At 36.3% G+C, this 26472-nt stretch overlaps 1 protein-coding gene across 1 annotated transcript in view; it reads right to left on the minus strand.

The window, feature by feature from the left end:
* The window catches only part of DHX15 (DEAH-box helicase 15), a 57433-nt gene that overhangs the window by 17049 nt on the left and 13912 nt on the right, over positions 1-26472 (minus strand). The window contains exons 3-6 of the mRNA XM_055245416.2: positions 25957-26150; positions 11556-11715; positions 10036-10254; positions 4627-4794 (exon numbers count right to left, since the gene is read on the minus strand). Coding sequence (XP_055101391.2) covers positions 4627-4794; positions 10036-10254; positions 11556-11715; positions 25957-26150 — 741 coding nt within the window. The remainder of the gene's footprint in view (positions 1-4626; positions 4795-10035; positions 10255-11555; positions 11716-25956; positions 26151-26472) is intronic.

The following is a 26472-nucleotide window of genomic DNA, read 5'->3' on the forward strand; positions in this document are numbered from 1 at the left end:
TCATAGGCTTTTGCTGCATTAACTATTTTACTTAACAGTTTCATTTTCTGATTTCATATTTACTAAGTAGTAGACTTCCCAAAATACTAGCAGGAAACCTCAGGGATTTAAAAAACATAATAGCAATTTACCATCAGGGTATTTCAGAATAATTTACAAGTCAAAAACCAAAATGTTTCCTTTTATTTGTCAGTTGAAAAGACTGACAACTAGCAAAAGAATAAGGAACCATAAGTGGTTTGATGATGTTGCTGAAATACATTCTTCAGTACATTTAGATGAATAATCAGCAACTAGAACTGAAGCAAACAACGACATACATAAGGTTAACAGGCGAAACTCAAATAAGCATAACCTGCATTTAATATTCTTCTAGAAAGTCAGTTTGTTGTAGTTAAAGAAGCGATGAATTTAGGGGTAACTGGCAGACCTAGCAATCAAACCTGAGTGGCTAAAGTAACTGTGGAAAGGTTTTAACACCCCCAAGCTTGTATTCCTTTTATAACTTGCATATTACTTAGTCTACGTAACACAGGGTTGTAGGGAATAAATTATGTAAGGATGTAGAAATGCTCTATAAACTATACAGAATAGGCCAGGCATGGTGGCTCACACCTGTAATCCCAGCACTTAAAAAGGCCAAAGAGGATTATTTGAGTCCAGGAGTTTGAGACAAGCCTGGACAACATAGTAAAACCCCACCTCTACAAAAAATTAAAAGAAATTAGCCAGGCATGGTGGCACATGCTTGTAGTCCCAGCTACCTAGGAGGCTAAGGTGGGAGGATTGCTTGAGTCCAGGAGGTTGAGGTTGCAGTGAGCTATGATCATGGCACAGAACTCCACCCTAGGCAACAGACTGAGACCCTATCTCAAATCTATACAGAACCAACTATATGCCTGTAAATACAGAAGACGTCTTCTGGCTTTCTGGAATTCTGGGGTGAAAACCATAGTTCTGAAAATATTTATGAAGAAAATCACTTTTAAAAAAGTTGTTCTGGGAAAAAATACATTTCACATATTTCTTCTGTAACATAATACAATGTGATAAAAATTTCTCATGTGACCAACTCTTTGAAGAGTTACTATTATAAAAAACAGTTAATTTTTCTCCACAAAATAATTTCATCCTGTGCGTATGTTTTTTGTCCGGGTGAGTGTATTAAATTCTGTTAATACTTAACAAGACGCGGATGCATGATTCTGCAAGTGTTTAAGAATCACATGATTTATGCCAACTTGGCAAACCCTTGTCATTATTGATATTAATAAGAGCCTATTGCCAGCCCAAAGTCAAACCCTAAAATACAAGTGTTAAATTGAGTCCTTATAAAAAAGTACAAGTTTTAGCCTTTCTCAAGGACTAAAAATAGCTAAGGCTAAATACACACACACACACAATGCAAAAGCAAACTAATAAATGACAAGATAAAAGCTTCTTTGGTACTTCAGCAGTTGAGTGAGGCAAGCCCTAAGCATATTCTAATTGTAAATGGCACAACATACAATCAGGAACCCATCAGGAGACAAAATGACCTTGAATTTGTCAAGGGATTTACATTATGACCAGTAAGAATCAATATAATTGTTACATGCTTTCTAGACCGCAACACTGCAGTATGCGTTCAAAGAGCCTTAAAAAGTGTTCAAACCGCACTGACTAATATGGAACAGACCCTATGGTGAAAAGCTTGGCATCACTGTCAGGACATGCTAAGAGTAAATTTTCCCCCCTCAATAACCTGCCTTCTAATAGAACTCACTTTTTTTCTAATAGAACCACTTCCCCCTGCTCCACCCCCAATAACTCCACTTCAAAGTAGAACTCGCAGTACTTCATTTGCCCTACCTGAATACTGTCTGGACACAATAATGCATTTAAACTAACTTGGACTTTTAGTCCCCAGGGAACTCTGTGGGGGTCTCCAACACAAGGACATCAACTTATTTGCTTATAAACATCCCAGCAGCACCACAGTAAGCTATCTTCAGATCCTGGATCATTAAGTCTTTCTTTAAAACTATAGAACCATCTCTACAAGGGCCATTTCTCTTTTTTACTGAGCAATGTATGCTCTGAACCATATTAATCAACGAAATGTAGGATCAACTATAGAAAAGTGAGCTATTTGTATGAACAAAATTAATGAAAACTAAATATTTAAAAAATAATTATAGTTGTATTTTAATAACAACCAAATCCATAAAATAGCAATTTTAAGTCTCAGTCCAAAAATGCAGAAGTTATCTACCGAAGAGTAAACTTGAATGCATGTAAAGACTTACTATAACTTTTAACTTAGTCAAATACTTGAATAAACTTCAAAAATTATCAAGAGGTAAAAATATCTACCCTCATATAAATATATGTTGCATTCTCAACCTTTGATTGCTAAAAATTTGAAATCGTTCACCATCAGTGCTGTAACATGTTTAAAAGGCTGTTTGTTTTATTAGTACCACAACCAAGTTATAAAATCTATTTTTCATAAACTTAATAGAGAAATAAGAAATGGCACAGCCTTATAAAAGGGACTCAAATATAAAGTTATACAGAATCACAATTAATTTGATGGAAATTAAAACTTGTATTAAATATTATATTTGTTCAAAAACTTTTAATACTTTTATATATTTGTTCTATGCTAGCTACTATCCTTAGAACAGTTTAACAAAAAAAATCAAATATTTTGTTTTTCACAATTAGATGCAAACAGTAAGTTTAAAATTACATATGAACAGTAAAACTTGTATAGATCCCTCCTCTATAAGCTAGGCTTGTATGAAAACTTTAAATTTGTGCTTAACATGCTGCGCCTCAGAATGTTCTTCCTCATAATGAAAATGATGCAGCAACTGCCAAGGAAGTCTTCCTTTACTCTCCCTAAGACTGTCCAGGGAAGCTACATCAGCGCTTGTCTCAACCTCTAAGATGAAACTGACTCAAGGCAAGGATAACATGACTTCCCAGCAAGAGGTCCTACAGTTTTGGCTGAAACACCATCACTGGATGGCAAAGTGGCAATATACAGCCCCTAGTTTTGAATTAAAAGCTCATGATCAGTCCTCAGAGTGAGCCCATCACCAGCTGTGGCCATCATCACATATCCAGCCACTGCTGAGTCACTCTTTTCAGTAAGACAAAATTCTCCTCAGCATCCTAAGGATTTAAAACACAAAAAGCAAAACAGAAACAAAAACTTTAATTTACTTCATAGACTTACGACAGCAAGAGCTCAGATGTGTAACTAGTAAATATGGGCCCATGTATCTCAAAGAAGAACTCAATGAAACAAGTAGTACACAAAAGGATGCGCAAACAGGACACCTTTGTTGTACACCAGTTTCACTCAATGGTAAACAAACACAACGTTTTAAAAATAAAACAAATACAGATATACAAAGTACACATGATTTCAAGACAAATGAAAACTAGGCAGGCTGAGGGCTGGGCTTAGTGGCTCATGCCTGTAGTCTTAGCACTTTGGGAGGCCCAGGAGGGGGCACTAGTTGAACCCAGGAGTTTAAGACCAGTCCTGGCAACATAGTGAGACCCCATGTTGTTTAAAAAAAAAAAAAAAAAAAAAAAAAAAAAAAAAAAAAATTACGCTCTGCCTGGAGGATGCGTTAACTTCTTATTATGTAAATATTTAAGATATATATTTCTGTCTCTCTCTCTCATATATATATATATACACACACACACACACACACACACACACACATATATATCTGCTGATGAGGAATCAAAGATGTCTTCCCAGCCCCTCAACAAAGTATCTCAGAAATAGGGCTGAAATAATCTTGTTCCTGTCCGTGTGACTGGATCTAGATGAAGCTTCTGCGTTCCAGGAACTCACATACTTATGCAGTGTGATCAGTGCCACATTTTTTTTTTTTTTTTTTTTTTTTTTTTTTTTGAGATGGAGTCGTGCTGTTGCCCAGGCTGGAGTGCAGTGGTGCGGTCTCAGCTCACTGCAACCTCCGCCTCCAGGGTTCAAGCGATTCTCCTGCCTCTGCCTCCCGAGTAGCTGGGATTACAGGCACGTGCTACCATGCCTGGCCAATTTTTTTGTATTTTCAATAGAGACAGGGTTTCACCATGTTGGTCAGGCTGGTCTCAAAATCCTGACCTCGTGATCCACCTGCTTCAGCCTCCCAAAGTGCTGGGATTACAGGCATGAGCCGCCACGCCCGGCCAGATCAGTGCTACTGTTATTAGAGGTCTGCACAGGGTCAACATTTCACACCTATAGACATTACATTTGGTGAAGCCTTAAACAAAATTATGGGCAGAAGGCCAAGGCACCAAAGAAAAAGTGCTTACTTTATACCAAGTGATTTAATAGGAGAAAAGACAGTACTTGGCCAACATCCTGTTTTCTTAACCCATCCTAACGAATCGTCCATTTGCTAAGGAGGGACTACCTAGGAGAAGCAGTACTCATTCTTACTTTAGGGTCAAGAGATATGCAGAACCCTACAAATGGATATTATTTTGTTGTATAAAACCTAGATCACAATCACCCATAACTTAGTCCTTTATAACTGAATAAAGTTTATATCTCATAAATAACTCTTTCATTATTAGTGAAATATTTACAAAGAACATTTCTAATGTTACCTTTCTTCCAATTGCTCCATTCTGTTTTTTGGGAGGTGGAGGCTCAAAAATGCGTTGCTGCTGCTGAGGTGGAAGTGTAGAATACAATGGAATGATTTTAATGTCGCCAACTTCAGGGCCCAAATCATCAACTTCACGCTTTATTCTCTTACAGGCTTCATCAATTTCCTACAAAATAAAAGTGAGTCTAAAAACAAAACGAATACTGAAACATTTTAAAGTATTTATTATAATCCTAGTTCTATGCAGTCCGTTTTATGTATGCCATCTTCTTTCACTTCATGTATACCCTATTTTCAATTTAGTAACCAAAACTAATTTAGCAAATTTCAATGGGATTTCCAAAACAATCCAAGAAACTTTCATTATTGTATTCAAATGAATATATAACTGCCTTATTTGCATTCCACACCCCTTTTCTTAGAGTCAGATTTCCTAATTAATTCTCAACAAATTGTACTAAAATTGAAATTTCTCACCCAGGAATATTTAAATGCACTCATGACCTTTTCAATTTTCACAATCTAAAAGAAATTGATGTGCTAGACATTTTAAATAAGCCAATTAGGCTTTAATGTCACGTATCACTAATGCAATTATATGGAAGATTTGCTTCATTGTGCCTAATGAGAACAAACACCTTTACTGTATCAACACAGATATTTAAGAACTAGGCTAACCCAAATGTCTTAGAGCAGCTACAAATTTTTTTCTCAGAAAACTACAGTCACACATTGCTTAATGACAGGAATATGTTCTGAGAAATTTGTTAGGCGATTCTGTTGTTGTGTAAACATTCTAGTGTATTCACGAACCTAAACTGTATAGCCTATTGCTCCTAGGCTACAAACCTGAGGAGCATGTTATTGAAGTGAATACAGTAGGCAACTGTAACACAATGGGAAGTGTTTGTTCATCTAAACAAAGAAAAGGCATGGCAAAAATATGGTATAAAAGATAAAAACCGCCAGGCACAGTGGCTCACACCTGTAATCCCAGCACTTTGGGAGGCCGAGGCGGGCAGATCACCTGAGGTCGGGAGTTCGAGGACAGCCTGACCAACCTGGAGAAACCCTGTCTCTACTAAAAATACAAAATTAGCTGGGCGTGGTGGCACATGCCTGTAATCCCAGCTACTCAGGAGGCTGAGGCGGGAGAATCGCTTGAACCCGGGAGGCAGGAGGTTGCGGTGAGCCGCAATTGCGCCATTGCACCCAGCCTGGGCAAAAAGAGGGAAACTCCATCTCAAAAAAAAAAAAAAAAAGGTAAAAATCAGTACACTCGTATAGGGCATCTGCCATGAATGAAGTCTGCAGGACCAAAACTTGCTGTGAATGAGTACTTAGTGAATGTGATGGCCTAGGACATTCTGTACAGAACTGTCTATTTTATAAACACTGTACATTTTGGCACACAAAATTTATTAAAAAAAGTATTTTCTTTTTTTTGATATATTTTTCTTTCTTCAATAAATTAACCTTAGCTTACTACAACTTTTTAACTTTATAAACTTTAAAATTTTTTTTAACTCTGACTCTTTTGCAGTAACACTTAGCTTAAAACACAAACACACCGTATGGCTGTGCAAAAGTATTTTCTCTTTATATCTTTATTCTATAAGCTTCATTCTAATTTAAAATTTTTTACTTTTACAACTTATTAAACTTTTTGGTTAAAAGACATACACACTTAGCCTAGGCCCCCACAGGGTCAGGATCATCATTATCACTATCTTCCACCTTAACATTAACCCACTGGAAGGTCTTCAAAGGCCAGTAACACACATGGAGCTGTCATCTCCTGAGATAACAATGCCTTCTCCTACAACACCTCCTGAAGGACCTGCCTAAGCCTGTTTTACAGTTAACATTTTTAAGTCGAAGGAGAACACTCTAAAATAATGATAAAACATGTAGTATAGTAAATACAAAAACCACTAACAATGTCCTATTATCATTATTATGATGTACTGTACATAATTGTACATACTATATAGTACTTTTAAATAACTGGCAGCAAAGCAGGTCTGTTTGAACTAGCATCACCATAAAGCAGTGAGTAACATGTTGTGCTATGATGTTGCAAGGTTACGTTCAGCTCCATTATAATCTTACGGGAGCAGCACCACGGCTATCTGAGAAGTTTGTCTTGACCAAAACGTTGTTATGTGGCACATGACTATATTCTAACGCATTTGCATTCAAGAGGAGACATAATGAATATCAAGACAGAAAAAAAGAGAGAGACAGATTATGTATGACAGCTCTGGGAGAGGCAAAGGAACTTAAAAATGGAAGGCAGCATTGCAGACAAATGTATTCTAAATTTTATTGAAGTATTAATTCAATTAAACCCAGAAGTATGTAAAACGCTTATTATATACTAGGCAGCCTGTCCAATAAATGACCCAATCAGAAGCTACCCTTGTCAACAAATTGCGTGTTTTTTTTCAAAGGACAATGATACTAAACGGTGAGGAAGAATTTTAGGACATTTACTTTATATTTTTTTAATGTCCAACTGTGTTTCTATATCAAAAAAACACAAAGTTCTTAAACACAGTAAGAACAAATAAATTACTTTTCACTTATTTCAAACACATCAGTTTTTTTTAAAGGTTATCTGTCTCAAAAACTGTAACATAGAAAACTATTAAAGATTCAATGTTACTAGATCCTCCTTTGAAATCTCAAGTTTCTAAAAGAAAATGAAAGTAGATGCTATTCATCTACATAAAAAATATAACAAAGCGAACAAATATTTTTTGAAAATACTGCTTTCAAATGTTGTATCTAGATTAGAATGCCCCCTGCTGGCATGCAAATAAAAAATTAAGAGCTCTCCAACTTAAAAAAGACTTGAACATAATATAAAACTAAGCTTCCAACATTTAAGAGTGTCTGCAATTTTGTTAATTTTACTGTATACAAATGAAAAATAAATGCTCAAAAATCACAAAATATAAAGATTTCACACATTAAAAATTAAGTGCTTAAATTAGACATTTGCTTTGTGATTCCAGTATTTTAAAATGACAATTCTAACTTTACTGGAGATTAGACTACCCAATCTGCTAAGTATGGATGGAGCTAAAACAAAATGATGACTATGTAGGATATAAAGGCATCTCTAAAATGTGGAAGAAATCCTGTAACACTTATGTTTTTAGATAGTCCTAAACAGTTTTAAAACTTGCAATAAAAATTTTCCCTGAGGTTTGCCAAACTTCCAAAAAGTCAACACTATCAGCTGAGAATGACACAAAACTTATCTGCATTCATCAGAATATAAAGAGAAACAGGTAGTGGAGGAAAAGAAGTTTCACTGTCCCAACAGCAGCCATCTGCTTAGTCATTAGCAATACTGAGAATAAAGACAGACAGTTCAGGAGTTTTTGATTTGAGGAAAGATTTTTAACTCCAAAAGCAGCAATATGTTAGTAAATTAATCTGGACCTTACCAATTAACTCACTGCATGTTGAAAAAAAATTTTACTAAGCAAAATTAAAAATAAAATTATTTAATTACTATCACTCTCATCTAATTACTATCTAGGCAACACTTTAAACTGTTCTCTCTCCCTCCCAAATTAACTCACGTGACTATAGAAGCACTTTTATTTAGGTGATCAGAATATGTTCTTAAAAACCAGTTTTAAATTTTTGAGATTACTCAATTTCATGGAGGCTATTCAAATTTACAAAGAAAGGAGTACTGATTTCGCAGTTGCATTTAACTTACCAAGTAAAAATAACGAAAGTACACAAAAATGAGAAGGTAATATTTATTTTAGACCAGCTCTACTACTAAATACAACAAATGAAATGTAAACAAAACGTTAGGTTTTCTGCTACCTTCTCCCCAAAACTCTTCAAATTCAAGACTGGGAATCTAAAGATAATTTAAAGAAGCAATGGTATGCATAAAAACAGTTGACAACTAGAGCAGCATTTTATTTCATGGAAAACTTACACTCTAGCACACATCTGATAATCCTTCGGCTTACTCCCTTCCTTTCCCCAGCTGTGGATTCACAGAAAATACCACACAAAGTTGTCTCAGAGAAAAACCTTTCAGGTCCTTAATCATGAGGCCATTTGATATTTCTGGTAGAATCTCAATATGCTTATGTTATCTGAGAATGATGACAATTTTAAATAGTGATTTAAAAAACAAAAATATGGCCAGACGCAGTGGCTCACGCCTGTAATCCCAGCACTTTGGGAGGCCGAGGCGGGTGGATCACCTGAGGTCAGGAGTTCAAGACTAGCCTGGCCAACATAGAGAAACCCCGTCTCTACTAAAAATAAAAAAAAATTAGCCAGGTGTGATGGTGGGCACCTGTGATCCCAGCTACTTGGGAGGCTGAGGCAAGAGAATCGCTTGAACCCAGGAGGCAGAGGTTGCAGTGAGCCGATAATCATGCCACTGCACTCCAGCCTGGGTGACAGAGCAAGACTCTGTCTTCCCTCCCCACCCCCAAAAAGAAAAAGAAAAACCCTTTCGTAAAAGGCTTTTTAAAACTTTGTATTATCCAAATAGCTTCTGAATTTATTTAGCCACTCAGGTATTCCAAAGCACACCTATAAACACCCTATTGAAAAGAAGCTTAGAAACGCTACATTTGGCCGGACGCAGTGGCTCGTGCCTGTAATCCCAGCACTTTGGGAGGCCAAGGCGAGTGGATCACGAGGTCAGGAGACTGAGACCGTCCTGGCTACAACGGTGAAACCCCGCCTCTACTAAAGATACAAAAAATTAGCCGGGTGTGGTGGTGGGCGCCTGTAGTCCCAGCTACTTGGGAGGCTGAGGCAGGAGAATGGCGTGAACCCGGAAGGCGGAGCTTGCAGTGAACTGAGATTGAGCCACTGCACTCCAGCCTGGGTGACAGAGCTGTCTCAAAAAAAAAAAAGCTACATCTGAGAATAAAATTTTAAATGAAGTAAATTCTAACTAAGAACTTTTAGTCATCCTTCCCAACCTTTAAGAGCATATGGGAAGATAAAACCAAACTGAAGTGTTTTGATGATGAATAGGCTCCCAAGTTCACTCACAAGCTAAATAACTGATGAGGATAACCTGATTTCAAAGCAGCTGTGATGCAAATTCATGCCTCAGCATAATAGCACTTATATCCCAGGGATCTCCTATAACTACAATTGCAAAATCTTGAAATTCCAAAGCATTTAACACTCTTAAAATAATTAACTATAACACAAACTCTAGTGGTATACAAAAGTATTCCTACGGTATACAGATAAAAGGGGTTATATATTTTACACATTAATACAATCAGGTTGAAGAACATTGAAATAAAAAATATGATTAACATGTTCTTATGATTAAAGTTGCTGCGTATTAGAAACAGTATGTCAAAAGCTAAATAATGAAAGAAAATTAAAACAATACCTCTTGACCAGTTAAGAAAAGAAGAAGATCTCCCTCTTCCTCTTCACACATATGAATCTGGATAACTGTTCGAATTGCTGCTTCAAGATAATCTCTCTCTGGTTCTGGAGTATAAAAGATCTCAACAGGATGTGTACGCCCAGGAATAGTTAGGAGAGGACAGTTATCAAAGTAAATCTGGAATTTTCCTGCATCTAGAGTAGCGCTCATAACTATAACCTGAAAGAAAACAGTAAATTACTTGAAGCTGCCTTCAAGGATTATTACATGGTCTTAAAGTATAGCAATATTTACTATTCTACATATATATCGGCTATAAAAATGCCCATGAAAACCTTTAAATAAACTGTAAATGAAAAATCAAATACATAATGGCTGGACTATAGTAAAAGTTATTTACATTTTTAAAAATTTAGAAAAAAAAATAAATGCATAAACTACAGCATTTCTTCATAAAATACCTTAAAAATCAGAGTTTATAAAATTATATGTAATTCAGATTGCGAAAAGAAAACATTAATATGCAGTATAATTATTGCTACCATTATTAAAACAAAACTTTGCAAATAGGAAAAAAAAAAAAAAAAAAAAACTCAGTGGACCAGATACAGAAAGGTTCCTCCATAAAATGTTTCATTAGAGTTCTTAATTTCTATTTTCAGGTTCTCACTAAAACCTTGGTAGCACGATAAATTTAATAAATAATGATAGTACTCACATTATTCTTTAAATATATTTTTAAAGCATTGATCTAATTTGTATAAACAAAAACATGCTCAGGCCTCAGTTTTTTTTCTAAAGACCCAGAATCTTTCTTGCCAGTACTGAACCCTTGTTTGTTTGTTTTTGAGACAGAGTCTCACTCTGTCACCAGGCTATGAACCCTTCTGTAACACACATATCAACAAGGGATGAGTCTACATTCCAATGAATAGTATACATACAGAACACAGCAAAAAGGGGAACGTCACAGACTTTGGGGGACAAAAATGTCAGAAAATAGTTTTAGGCCCTTAATCAATACAGTAACAGGGGCCAAGGTACATGTGGTATGGAGGAAAGAAGTAATACACTACGGTAAGTGACTACATTTCTAAGGAGCTGCCTGTCCTGTGTATAGTTATTTCCACTCTCCAACATTGCAAGTTACAATGGGTGTTTGTGACGAGACAAGGACACGGATCTGAGGGAGAAAGATCTGATCCTTAGCTAAAATAAGCCTCTGTACTTAATGAAGGGTAGAGTGAGTAGCACAGTTACACATATATGTTATTAGATTATAAAAGAACTAGGTGAGTTACAAATTGAGAAGATTTGGCTTAAAAATGCATTACTACAAAAGGAGAGAAATAAAGTCTCAAATGAAGGCACAGCAAAGCAGAAACAAAACAAGAAGGTACTTACTAGTTCCTTCTTTTACAGGTGATTTCTTACAGTTGATTATTGATCAGTACGTATTCCCTGTTTTTATGCCCACATACACACATATATAGTTAAATGGAGAGAAGAAATTACTTCACCTTTAAATCTGATCTCTGTCTTACAACTTCCTTCAGAACACCCATTAGAATATCTGTAGCCAGTGTCCTCTCATGAGCCTCATCAAGAATTATTACACCATAACGCTCCAGGAGGGGATCATTCATAGCTTCACGAAGTAACATCCCATCAGTCATATACCTATATTCCAAAGAACACGTTGGTTAAAGGTTCCGTTAGGTCATTTTAAAACCAAACTTCGTGACAAAAATGAAATGCAAAGACATTAGGTAAATTAAAAATAAACTTCTGCCCCAAATAAATGTGCTACTGTTTCATGATCAATTGCAAAATTAAGTTTCAAGAAAATCTTTTAAGAGTATACAATGAAACAAGATATGCATCATCAATTCTTGAAAAATGTAATACTGAAGTGTACTAGGAAGACATAATATGACCGATTATGGAACATAATGATCACATGGTTTCACACGAATGCCAAGGCAAAATTCGTCATTTTCAATTTCTTAAACCTTTTAAAAACATACAAATATTCAACACGCAAAATAAACCAATAAACCATTTTAAGTTGCTTCATGTCACACCACTAAAATGTTACCACATGCAAATAAGCATTTTTTGTTAAGCCTTAACAATTCCTTACTTAATAAGCTAACAACAGGCTCTTGGTTCAAAAGGGCTGAAAGCACGTGAGTCCTCCCACCCCAAAGAAATAATCTTAAAGCACAAAAGGAATTCATTAATAAAAGAAGTGGGACTGAGGGGCAGCATCAACACTAAAGAAATGCTGATACATAAATGGAAGATAAAAAACAAATGATGTCAGATTGATCAATGAACCAAAAGGGGAAACCAGGCTTAGTTAGGGATGGCTCAAGTGAAGGCAGCTATTATGGACTCCAGTTATCACAAGAGAGGTGCCACGTAAGAATGAAGGCAATGAGATCAAGGGTCAAGATTGTATAACTTTGCAGGTGTCAGCTATCTCCTGTCCATTCCACACTGGTTACTGATGTCGCTATGAAAAACAACTATCTTCCTTTTGGCACCTGGACAAAACACAGGATGCCTTTAGATGCTTAAGTCACAGCTCATTCAGTTAGATAAAAACCCATTATTTTATTTACGGATTTAAAAGTGGTATTAAAAAATCTGAAGCCATCATTTATGAATTCACCATTTTGGCTCTTTTTATGATTAGTCTAACCTAATCTTTCATGGACGAACTGGATATTTTTAGCTCATGCCATCTGTTGGAGCATTAAGTTCAGCAAATTGATAGTGTACAACAAAAAGAAGTGAATTCTCTTTATTTCACCTAAACTTAATTCGAAATTTAATAAACTTTTGGCAAACAAATTCATCTTAACTCATTTATGTGCTTTATGCTTCTTGTCCTTGGTCATATTTTAAAAAAATAAACTACCACATTCCTGGGAGGGACAAACAGCATTAGTTATAAGGTTATTTTATGTAAGACCAAGAAAGAAAACACACTGCCAATTAAATTATGACTCAGTGCCTTAAAGACAGTAAAGCATAGTGCATGAATCAGCAACACTATAGCCCGTAGCTGCTTTGAAATTTCTTTGATCTGAGGACATTTGGTAATTTTTCCTGTCTTCCGATATATCACAGACACGAGATAGGCAATACTCTTGTACATGATCTCAGTAGCAGAACATAACACACAGCTTCCTCTATTTGTGAGGTACCTCTCTTAGCTTCAATAGAGCTGTCTGTTGATTTGCAGGGCAAAAAAAATGGATTGGTTACTCTTCCGACATTTGCTCAAATACTAGCATATTTACACTCTACTGCTCCATTTCCCAGCCTCTTGATACTCAGTACTCATTTCAACATGGAATCATAGTGTAATATTTAATATTTCTGAAGGCATTTAAATTAGCAAATACTCTCAGTACAGACCCAACAATTCACATTATGTGAGGTGAAAATATGTACAGCTAGATCAAGTTCAAGCATTCACAGGCAATAATAACCAAACTGCCACCAACTACAAGACCTCAGTAGACTGTAAGACACATTGTAACTTCAGACAAAAAAAACTTGAGAAAAAAGTCACAGAAATGATAAAATATGACTTTAAGTTGAAAACTTCTTAAAACTAGTTTTAAAAGTCACCTTCTTTATTTTGATCTTTTTTCTCCTCACATTCCTCAAGCTTTAATCAATCACAATATGGAGCAGAGCTAACCAACCGACATTCCTTTTTATTTTTCTAAGGGAAGAAATGTTACAGATGGCAGACTATAAATATTATAAATTAGCTTAATGGAAATATTTTATTGTGCTTTATTAACTATGCATATTGCAAGTACTTAGTTAAATGGCCAAAACTTCTGTCATCCACAGACAATTCCTAATGGTTCCTCAATACTGATCATCACCCAGTGATCCCATTCCATGAGGTGCTGCACTCAGTTACTTCTTGCATCACCAGTTAATATGGGATATTGCTGTTTGTACAATGAAGAATTTCAAGAAAAATGAAATTTTAAAATTTCAAAGTTCTCAAGAATATAGTCAAATTTATTTATTTTCCAGTGAAGAAAATGAAAAAACCGTAGTCAACTTTTCCAGACTCTCAAAACCAGTTACTAAGACTAGGTATCACTGTACTGATTCCCAGTCCTAAGTCTCTCCTACATTAACACACACTTCAAAGTCCCAGATAAAGGAACACATTGTACATACAAATTTCATAGCAAAAAGCTATTCTAAAGATATGCCCAGGTCCTAACCTGTGGTACCTACCAACATGACATTATTCAGAAATAGGGTCTTTGCAGAAGTAATTAAGTTATAAATTTCAGACAAGATTGCCCTGAATTTAAGAGTGGGCCCTAAATCCAATGACCAGTATCTTTACAAAATGTAAAGAGAGGGAGACTTGAACACAAAAGGAAAGCCACGTGAAGATGAAGGCAGAGACTGTGGTTACAAAGCTACAAGCCAAGGAATGCCAAGGACTGTTAGCCACCACCAAAAGCTAGGAGAGAATCATGAAGGACTGTTGCCACTTAGAGCCTCCAGTTGAAACTAACCTGCCAATGTACTGTTTTTGAACTTCTGACCTTCAGAATTGTGACAGAATGAATTTGTTAATTTTAAGCTACTAAAAAAAAAAAAAAACAGAAAGAAACAGTACTCGATGATTTGCTATACTGTTAAATGTATGAAACCCTTTGCTTAACAACAAAAAACTAACTTGACATAGAACTCAGGAAAGGCAGAACCAGCCACTGGAGATAAAAACTACAGTCCATTTTCCTTTATGTAAGAGTCAAGTTTTACTACCTTTCTTAGTAGTAATGAAATATTTATCCAGGCTAAGGATGAGTCACAATAGTAAAATTTTAAGTTTGAAGTTTCAATGATGAATTAATAAAAGTGCCACAGGATAGCCAAACTCGACACTTTACTGGGTGCCTTACTATCTACAGTGTTTTCCAACTGTTTTAGGGCAGAGACGCTCTTAAAAATTTATTAGCATCCCCTGGGAACTAGTAAGAACTACAAAACTTGAGTCTCATCTCAGATCTACTTAATCAGAAATTCCGAAGGTGAGGCATAGCAGTCTGCTGTAACAAGTTTTCAAGTGATTCTGATGATTGCTAAAGTTTAAGAAACACTAGTCTAAATTAATCAAATTACACAAGAAGCAGATTACCTAAAGTAGATGTCTAAAGTAGCAAAAACATCCTTGGAGTAAGTAACAGTTCAGCTTTTCAACTGTGACTGCTTAATAAAATATATCAAAAACCCAATGTACTGAATAGTATCAACCTAGCTTAAGTATTTTTTTGCAACAGGCACATGTAGATGGCATAGTATAACTACAAGCCAACTGCCAACTATGATCTCAGCAAGATGATGACACCTAACACATCACTAATTCTGATTTGAACAAACCATGGTAAAACATTACACCCTGCAAATATATTACTTATTTATATTTTTGTATTTATATATGTATATATATTTTATGAAACATTCCAAAAAATTACAACCTAAGCCTCAGAAAGGCAAAAAATCGTTTTTCTAAAATGAAAACCAGAAATCCCTACCTCAAACCTTATGATCCCTCCCCAGTAAAATTCCAGCTTGGTTAAATGTTTAAAACAAAAACAAAATAGTAAAATACATGGATTAAATTATTTGAAACAATATTGGGCAGGGTATGATGTAAACCCTGGACATCATAAAAGTGGTTAATTCAATACGTGTACAAAATTCAAGTTTCTGTGTTGCATGAAGTGTCATGCAAAGACAAAGAAATGTATGACAAACTGGGCAAAAATTGCAACTTATATCCAAAGTGCTAATTCTGTTATAAGCTCCTACAAATCAGTAAGAAAAAGGCCAACCCACTATAGAAATATGGGCAAAGCATATGAGGAAACATCTAATTCTATCAATTTTATAATACCGCATATTTGGTCAAATTTAAATTCTCTGAAACTAAGATGCATTTTAAAATAGCACCTTAAAAACAGCTATCAACTAGGTAGAAATCCTGAGAAGATGAAAAAAGCACCAGTCTCAGATTACAAAAAGAAATACAAACGGCTAATATACAAAGATGTTCAATTTCACAGAAAATAAATGCAAGTTAAAACCATAATCTCATTTTTCACTTAACAAGATTGACAAAAAGTTTTATAATGCTGAGTTGGCAAGGGTAAAGAAATAGATGCTCATTTACTGATTCCTTACTGGTGAGAGTATATAAAAATCTCTATGGAGGGCAATCTGCCAAAAGCTGATAAAATTCAAGTATACTCCATAACCCGAACAATTTCACTTGTAGGGAATTTATTTCACAGATATGTATGTGTGAAAAAAATGTGTGTACAAGTTTGTAAGAGGATATGGAGGACAGCAAATGTGTCTAATAGCAAAAACTGCAAATGAGTTTCCATCAGTAGAATTTGTTAAGTAAACTAAGGTACAATCACAAATGCTATGCAGCCATTAAAAATAAAGAACTTAAAACCACAATGAGATACCATCTTATACCAGTCAGCATGGCTACTAAAAAGTCAAAATATAACAAGGTTGTAGAGAAAAGGGAATGCTTATCCACTGCTGGTGGGAATGTATTAGTTCAGCCATTGTGGAAAGCAGTTTGGCAACTTCTCAAAGATTTATAATGGAATTACCAGTTGACCCAGCAATCAGAATATAAACCCTTCTACCATAATGACACGGGCATGTGTATATTCACTGCAGCACTATTCACAATAGCAAAGACATAGAATCAACTTAAATGTCCATCAAAAGTAGAATTCATTTTTAAAAGTAGCACATATACACAATGGAATACTATGCAGCCATAAAAAAAGAGATCATGTTCTTGTGGCAACATATATGAAGCTAAAGGCCATTATCCTAAGCAAACTAACACAAGAACAGAAAACCAAAAACCTCATGTTCTCAGTTGGGAGCTCAACTTTGAGTAAATATGGACACAAAGAAGGGAACAACAAACACTGGGGCCTACCAGAGGGTGGAGGGTGGGAAGAGAAAGAGGATCAGAAAAACTACCTGTCGGGTAACTATGCTTATTACCTGAGTGACAAAGTAATCTGTACACCAGCCTGTAATCCCAGCACTTTGGGAGGCCCAAGCAGGTGAATCACTTGAGGTCAAAGTTCAAGACCAGCCTGGCCAACATGGGGAAATCCCATCTCTACCAAAAAATACACAAATTCGCCAGGCGTGGTGGCGTGCACCCGTAGCCCCAGCTACTCGGGAGGCTGAGGCAAGAGAATCGAATTGCTTAAACCCAGGAGGCACAGGTTGCAGTGAGCTGAGACTGCGTCACTGCACTCCAGCCTGGAAGAGTGAGACACTGCCTCAAAAAAAAAAAAAAAAAAAAAAAAAATCTGTACACCAAACTCCTACAACATGTAATTTACCTATACAGCAAACCTGCACACATACCCTTGAACCTAAAAGTTAAAAAAGCATAAATAAAGCAACCTGAAAAAGGCATCTATTATAAATGAACGGCACTGTTTAATCTGAGTAATCGGATTTACTGTTTTCCATATTACCTAGGAAAGCTTTACAATACACTCAGAGAATTACATGGAGTGATGAGGAATGATGATGAAGGAAATAAAACACACAGAGTTTAAGAATACATACTTGTTGCAAGACAAAACTGGGTTTAAGTCCCTGTTTTCCTATTATTGTCTGATCTTGGACAATTTCTTCTGTAATGGTCCCTTTGTAAAAATGTGAACAGGGTAAAAATTGTTTAAAATAAACAAAACAATGTACATATATAAAGTCCTCAGTACACTAACTGCCTGGCACTTGGGAAATATTCAATAAACAGTTCTATACCACACTCTTAACTAGCCTCCATGTAACTCATAAATCCTTGGGATAGCCATACACTTTATGAAACACAGTGTAATATATACATAATCCTGTCTCCATCAGTTGGGTCAAGAGAATTACAGTTGACATGAAATGATAAACCCCAAGCATAGAAAAGAGTCATATACATGAACACTAAGTCGTATGTTTCAGAAGTTTAGAACAAGATGAATCTCTCACATACACAAAAACTACCAAATCTGTGAGACAACTCTGAAAGATTTAAAAGAGCCTAGAAACCAAGCATTCCAAGAGACTGAATTGTCTTAAATTCCAGAAAACCAACTTGTGTATTTTCTAAATGTTTGAGTTTAAATTCCAGCTTTAGAATTAAATGGAATTCCAAACAAATGACCCATACTCAACAAAATGGTGTTGATTAACGTTAACAATAAATGAACCTATAGGTCTTATATTTAAATGTCCAGGTATAATTTTTCTATTTACAACTGATCTTTTAGGTTTATCTCTATATACATATAAAGAAATATATATAATCTATATATAAAGAAATACATATATATGTATGTATATATTTTAAAGAGAAAAGGCCTTGCTATGTTGCCCAGGCTGGAAGGCAGTGGCTACTAACAGATACAGTCCCACCACTGATCAGCTTTGACCTGCTCATTTTCCAACCTGGGCCAGTTCACACCTCCTGGGGCAACCTGGTAGTCCCCCGCTCTCCAAGGAGTTACCATATGGATGCCAAACTAGCACACTACATCCCGGAACTCTTGGACTCATGCAATCCTCCTGCCTCAGCCTCCCAAAGTATTGGGATTACAGGCATAAGCCACTGCACCTGGACTTGTTTACAACCTTAATGTCCATGTAGCCAAAAGAAGATTAAACTCTTTTTTGGGGTATAAACAGATCACTCAAATGGTAGAGTAAGTTGTTGATTCCATCTGTAAATGCATTAAATGATCACCTAGAATATATATGTTCTCATTTTAATGATTTAAAACATAATTTTTTACTATTTTCCATGTTCAACATGTAGGACATCCCAGGAACTACAAGTGTAAGGTAGTTGAGAGTTTCAAAAGTAGACCATAAATCCTTTTGATGTTATATTTGTGAAGCTAGACTTTTGACAGTTGCTGTTTTAAAAAGTATGAGGCAAGGCTGGGCGCGGTGGCTCACGCCTGTAATCCCAGCACTTTGGGAGGCCAAGGCGGGTGGATCACGAGGTCAGGAGATCAAGACCATCCTGACTAACACAGTTTCGTTTCTACTAAAAATACAAAAAAAAATTAGCCGGGCGTGGTGGTGGGCACCTGTAGTCCCAGCTACTCGGGAGGCTGAGGCAGGAGAGTGTGAACCTGGGAGGCGGAGCTTGCAGTGAGCCAAGATTGCGCCACTGCACTCCAGCCTGGGGGACACAGCAAGACTCCGTCTCATAAAAAAAAAAAAAAAAAAAAAAAAAAAAAAAAAAAAAAAAAAAAAAAAAAAAAGCATGAGGCAAACATCAGTATAGAACAGGAAATAAAAGAGGTAGCGTTCAATCTGTTATCAAGGTTTGAGAAACTGTGAGTGATCAAATAGCATTAACACACTAAGTAAATAATGGTGGTTATTTAAGAATGAAATAATTTTTCTTTCAATGTATGTGTAGTATTTTTTAAAAGAAACATAAATACTTAGGTTATTAGGACCCAACTACTTAGTAAATGGAATTCTGAAATATTTCTTTAGGCCTGGGGTACTACGAAGAAATTATTGAGATATTAAGTGCGCTGTCAATTAAGACAGTGTGAGAACTTCAACCTTAATGGAAACCAGCTCATCTACCTAGAGTATCAGGAAATGATTGATACTATTTGCTACTGGCTAGTCCATCTGCCTATCAAAGTCTCTCCGTCCTTCTCAACTCAGATGAAATACCTCCTCCTCTGTGAAATCGCTATACATTCAAATTACCTTCTTATTGGCTTGACAGCTTACCCCTCCCCAACCAAGTCAGTGAAGAACCAGTGATATTAGCAGAGTCCTTACATAATGTTTCTTTTATTGGTGAAGGAATAAACAAAGACAGGCTCTAGTTCAATCTGGTATGTTCTTAGCAACCATATTACACAATATGAGCAACACTAACTTACTGTAATCACAATAGCACTACATATAGCAAAATACTGGTTACAATGACAACAAACTACTAGATGTAAATGCTCACAAGGAAAGGGAACATATTTTGAATAACTTAGAATCTACAGTGTTTCAATGTTCAATACATCAAACAGGGCAAAAAGGAAACATCAAACCCTGGACTCTTAAAGAGAGCTGAAATGTTTAAGACCACAATCAAACTCATACAGCTTTGTTAGTGTAAACAGCTAAAATACATTTGGTATGTATTTCAGAGTTAGATACCTAATCACGAAAAAATGCCTAAGAAGTTAACAACGGAAAATAAAGACAACTAAATAAAAATATATTGCCTATTCCTCAAATTTTCACAAGTTTTAAAGGGAATATTCTTTCATCCTCAACAGAACTCACAGAAAGCTAGAATGAATGTGTAGGTTCTACTTAATATTTTGTAAGATATTGGCACTGTATAAACAAAGAGAGCCTTCTCTGTCTAATCCTCACAAATACTTAAGTACAAAGGTCAAATTTAACAAAACACATAGAGCCTCAGCAAACCAAGTTAGCTTTCTAGGAATTGGCAAAAGCCAACAGAATTCTACTTCTAGGGTGACCACAGTAACTTTTTAGTCCTCTGGTAGAAACTGCCTAAGTGTTAAATAACCACATTTATCCTTTTTTCCCACCTCTTTTTAACAGTCCAATAAAATTACCCTTACCTAACTTACGTGCTACACACGAACTAGAACCAAGACTGCCACATAACAAATGTTCCATAAATTAGTTTATAATTGTTTGTATAATTAATGGTCCTTAAAGTGCCACATCTGTTTCACCTTTACCTCCAGCCCTAAAAGAATACTTGAATTGATTCATTCCAGTGACAAGTCATGTCAAGGTTTAAGTTTACATCCCCAATTTTAATTCAATTATCGTGCCAAAAGGAACTTCATTAAATTGGTTTTATAAGTCCCTCTCTAACTGGGTTAACTGGTTAAAAAGATCCAATAATTTCTCCAACTGGAAATCTACCATCATCACCAAGAGCAGCAAGAATCAGCAATGCTAACTGACGCACCCCTCAACAGAGTGCCATAAATGACGAAGAGTTGTACACAGACAACTATATCTGATCTCAGAACAACCCTATCAGGTAGTTAGTACCAGCTCCATCTTTTGAAAAAGAAATAAGCACATGAAGGCTACTTAACACATAGTTAATGTCACAGCTAATACGTGGGCAGAGCTAGGACAACTCAGACACTGACCCTAGAGGCTATGCTCTAGGATCTATTTCCTTTTGATTCTCTTCACAAGCCACCTTTTTTTTTTTAAGAGAGATGGAGTCTTGCTCTGTCACCCAGGCTGGAGTGCAGTGACACAATCCTAGCTCACCTCAGTCTCGAACTCTTGGGTCCAAGTGATCCACTCACCTCATCCAAGTAGCTGGGACTACAGGTACATACCACCATACCTGGCTAATTTTTTTATATATAAATCTTTGGAGAGCCAGGGTCTCACTATGTTACCCACCCTGGACTCAAGTAATCCTCCTGCCTCAGCCTCCCAAACTGTTGGGACTACATGTGTGAGCCACTGCTCCTGGACTCAAGGTATTTTTAAACAAAGTTGTTTTGTTGGAAACCCACTCTGGAATATGCGTAAGTAGTTTTTACACAGTTAGTGCTTCAGTCAGCTGTTTCCAGAGGCACCAAAGAATCCACTATGGCAATACCCTGTAATTCCCTATCCCATAACCCCTGTTCTGGCTAACCACTACTTTAAATTCAACTCTTGACTTAAATTCCAACTTCCTGGCTGGGAGCAGTGGCTCACGCCTGTAATCCCAGCACTCTGGGAGGCTGAGGTGGGTGGATCGCTTGAGGTAAGGAGTTTGAGACCAGCCTGGCCAACATGGTGAAACTCTGTCTCTACTAAAAATACAAAAAGTAGCTGGGCATGGTGGCACACGCCTGCAATCCCAGCTACTCGGGAGGGTGAGGCATGAGAATCGCTTGAACCCGGCAGGCGGAGGTTGCAGTGAGCCGAGATGGCACCACTGCACTCCAGCCTGAGTGACAGATGAGATGAGACTCTGTCTCAAAAATAAATAAATCCAACATCTTCCCACCTAAACTTATTCTCAAATCATTCTTTCATATGAACACCCATATGAACACCCATTCAGAAGGTTAATCACAATGTCAAACTTTTTATTTACATTTTTATTTGCTTTAACAAGAACAGGGACTAGATTCATTTTTCATTATACCTAGTACTGCCCAACACATAGAAGGTACTTAATTATTAGCTGACTGAATGACTAATCATTATGTGTACAAATTATTAGGTTCCTTCAACATAAAAATCTCTAATTTTACAGCTTAGGAAAAAATAAAAAGGAAGCATATCACCTAAAATAACAGTAAAATTACCTACCAAATTAACAACTTCAATTATTATGTTTTTCTACAGATACAAGATTATCAAATTGTTTTCTTCCCTAAAAAATTATCAGCTCCTTCAAAAAACTGAAGGTGATTTTCTGAATTAAAATGTTACAACCAGGCTGGGCGTGGTGGCAGCTGCCTGTAATCCCAGCACTTTGGGAGGCCAAGGCGGGCAGATCACAAGGTCAGGAGTTTGAGACCAGCCTGGCCAATATGGTGAAACCCCGTCTCTACCAAAAATACAAAAATTAGCTGGGGGTGGTGGCGGGTGCCTGTAATCTCAGCTACTTGGGAGGCTGAGGCAGGAGAATGGCTTGAACCCAGGAGGTGGAGGTTGCAGTGAGCCGAGATTGTGCCACTGCACTTCAGCCTGGGCGACAGAGCAAGACTCTGTCACCAAAAAAAAAAAAAAAAAAAAAAAAAAAACAAAAAAGTTACAACCACAGACAAATGCTTCTTAAAATCCACGGCAAAAGGGCTACACCAGAAGCCAACAACCTCTCCTTCCCTACATCAAAATGAATCAAGGTATTTACACTGACTAGTCACAAATACAGCAATATATTGTTCCCTGACTGGTAAGCTCTTTAGGTATCTCATTGGGTTTTTTCTTCATAATTTCCACTCCAAGACAACAGGAAAGTAAGTATGTTGCAAAAAGAATGCTTCAGAAGAAAAGGATACGGACAAGCAAACACATAAAAAAGGAAATATAAAAACCATTTAGGAGTGGCAGCTTTGTAAACTTACTTGTCCACTGGGATGGGGGTAGCCATTTAAGGCTAGACTAACAGAGTGTGCACTAAGTTATACCAGGTCCAATCTTCCGAAAAGAGCACAGTATCAGATCTATAACCTAAAATTTATGAATAGGCATCCCAAACACGGAAGAAACTATCTTACGGACCCTTAATCTATATGGGGACAATTTAAAGATACATTATTTAGCTAAAATGCTCTCAAACTATGGTTAAATTCTGTGCTCCTCAAGCATAATCTGCCTAAGTTAGCCTCTTTACCATCCTAGAGTGAAAATTAAACTTCGCCCTGGCTACACAATGGATATATAAGCATTTTATATCTATATATGATAAGAGCTACATTTAATGAAGCATTCCCATTAGTTAAGTTCTTCCTACCAAATAGCAAAGAGTTACATTTGAAATTTTTAAATTTTTAGCTAACTTATTGTAATAATACACTCCTTTACTTATATTACTTAAAGGCAACACCAGGTTAGCTCCTAAAAGAAACCCCAATAAGCTTACCCTGTCTTAAGTAAGCTTTTAAAAGTAGTTATAACCTCTAGAAACTGCTCCATTAAAAAAAAAATCACAATGCCAAAAATACTTCATTTGAACTATAAAATCTGTTACTTGTCATTCCCTATGAAGTGAACCAAAATCTTTCAGAAGTACTCATCTTTTGAAAGCCTATCCTCCACCCACTTCCTACTACACATACACACAGCACCAATATTGCATAACTTTCTTGTATCCCAATTTCCAAATTCTGTTCTCAACTGTGGCTTACCAAGAAAAATTCAATGCAATGTGAATCAAGTCAGAATAATGATATTCCTCCTAAAGATGAGTAAAATCTCCCCCTTATTATCCTCAAGTCCTTGACATTATCTGCATTTTAAAGTAATATAACATAATGAGCTATGATTTTGCTTATGTAATTATTGTCAATTATACTGTAATTACCAGTGATCAATAACATATCACTGAACAACTACAAGAATTTATTCAGTGAAGATTAAGGTTTAAGCCAAAAATATGTACCATAAAGTCATAAGGATAAGCTTATTTAAATATTTTAAACTTCAACTGCTATTAAATATCACGCTGAATAAAAAGTTCTAATAAAATGAGATAAATCAAAGAATCAGAAAAAACTGACACAAATGTTGAATGAAGACTGGATATTTTGATCCAATAAATTGTTTTAAGTTATGATAGCTCTATTTTAAAAAACTATCTCAGAGACACACACTGAAATATTTATATATATAATTATTTGGTATCTAAGACTGCTTCAAAATAACATGGGACAGGGAAAGGGTTTTGGAATATGAATTAAATAAAATTGAAATAGTTAAAAGTCGATGATAAACACATGCAGTTCATTATTCCATTCAATTTCTGCGGCTGGGTGTGGTGGCTCATGCCTGTAATCCCAGCACTGAGGGAGGCTGAGGTGGGCGGATCATGAGGTCAGGAGTTCGAGACCAGCCTGGCCAACATAGTGAAACCACAACTCTACTAAAGTTAGCCAGGCGTGGTGGCGCACACCTATAGTCCCAGCTACCCGAGAGGCTGAGGCAGGAGAATCACTTGAACCCAGGAGGCAGAGGTTGCAGTGAGCCGAGATGGCGCCACTGCACTCCAGCCTGGGCAACAGAGTGAGACTCCATCTCAAAAAAAAAAAAAAAAAGAGAGACTCTTGTTTCATTTATCCCATTAACACTATATATCTCTCTGACAACAAAGACTCATATCACTGCCTACACAATGCTCCAAAATGGTTTTTAAAAACCTCAGGGAGAAGATCACATAGGTATGTTTTTTTTTTTTTTTTTTTTAAAAAGAAATGTGGTCTTGCTATGTTGCTCAGGTTCAAATGCAGTAGCTATCACAGGCATGATCAGAGCACACTGTAGCCTTGAACTTTTGGCCTCAAGCAATTCTCCTGCTTCAGCCTACCAAGTGGCTAGGAATAAACAGGCATATGCCACTGAGTCCCACTCAAACAAGTCACATTTAAAAGAACTTAAATATCACATAAATACAGAATAAGCAGAAGCAACCAGAGGGAAGACTTGAGAAAGAATCATCATCAGGTAGCACATATCATAACTTATGCAGAATGCAAGTATAAGACAATAAAAAGTTGGTAGAGTTAAAACATTAGAAAGCTCAATATGGTAGCCAATTATCTGCACCGTAGCTATAGAGAAACGAGGACCTAGAAGCAGCTCTAAGAGTGTATTACAGAACAAAGGATTCCGCTTTTTAGCTTGTAACAGACACAGAGTAACAGCTGCATAATTAACATTAAAAGTCCTCTCTCCCCTAAATAAATCATATCCCATCCTATACATTCTTCTTTCTAAAAGTAGTTATCTTTTACTAAGTAAGACATATCACTTTCCTTTTCTTTCACAATTAAATCATACACCATTGTGTCTACTAAAACCACACATTTTACAGTATCAGTAACATTTCACCTAAAATGCAGAACCAAGTAACTAAAATCTGACCTTTGAACTTCAATTTCTACCAAATAACTATAGATTACCAATAATAAATAATTAAACTAAGGTCATGTAGTAAGTCTAAGAAGGCCTACTTTGGACAATTCTAAATTTGGATGACATAAGCCTGCCCTAGCAAAGTCTTCTAATAGCAGAAAATGGCAAGCAGAGAAATAAAAGCATCATTAAAGGTATAGTACTTACTTAAGAATGGTTTTTGCACTACTGCAGTCTTCAAATCGAATGGAGTAACCAACTTCCTGGCCCAACATCACATCCATCTCATCAGCAACTCTCTGAGCCACACTCATTGCAGCCACTCTCCTGGGTTGGGTACAGGCAACTCCTCTCTTGGGTCCTGGTAATGATCGCATGTACTCCACACACCACTGTGGAATCTATCAAATAATTTCACAATTAAATTAATTCTATTCTGCCTGAATATCAAGTATATGTAACATAAAGCACTTCATCTCATTCCAATGATTTAAAACCAAATCCAATTAGGCAAATAACTAAAAGACTTGTGACTCAAAACTTGTAACAACACAAGCTCTCTAAACCACGGAACAGTTATGTATAATACTGATATGACACACACCCAAGTTGGGTAGACACAATCAGGGATACACTGGACAGTGTGACTATCCCATCATGAAGTATTTCTCTATGCAATTTTAAAAAATCCAACTTACAACAAATTCTACTTTATAACAAACG

This window comes from Symphalangus syndactylus, chromosome 16, assembly GCF_028878055.3.
Source record: "Symphalangus syndactylus isolate Jambi chromosome 16, NHGRI_mSymSyn1-v2.1_pri, whole genome shotgun sequence".
Taxonomy (NCBI): Eukaryota; Metazoa; Chordata; class Mammalia; order Primates; family Hylobatidae; genus Symphalangus; species Symphalangus syndactylus.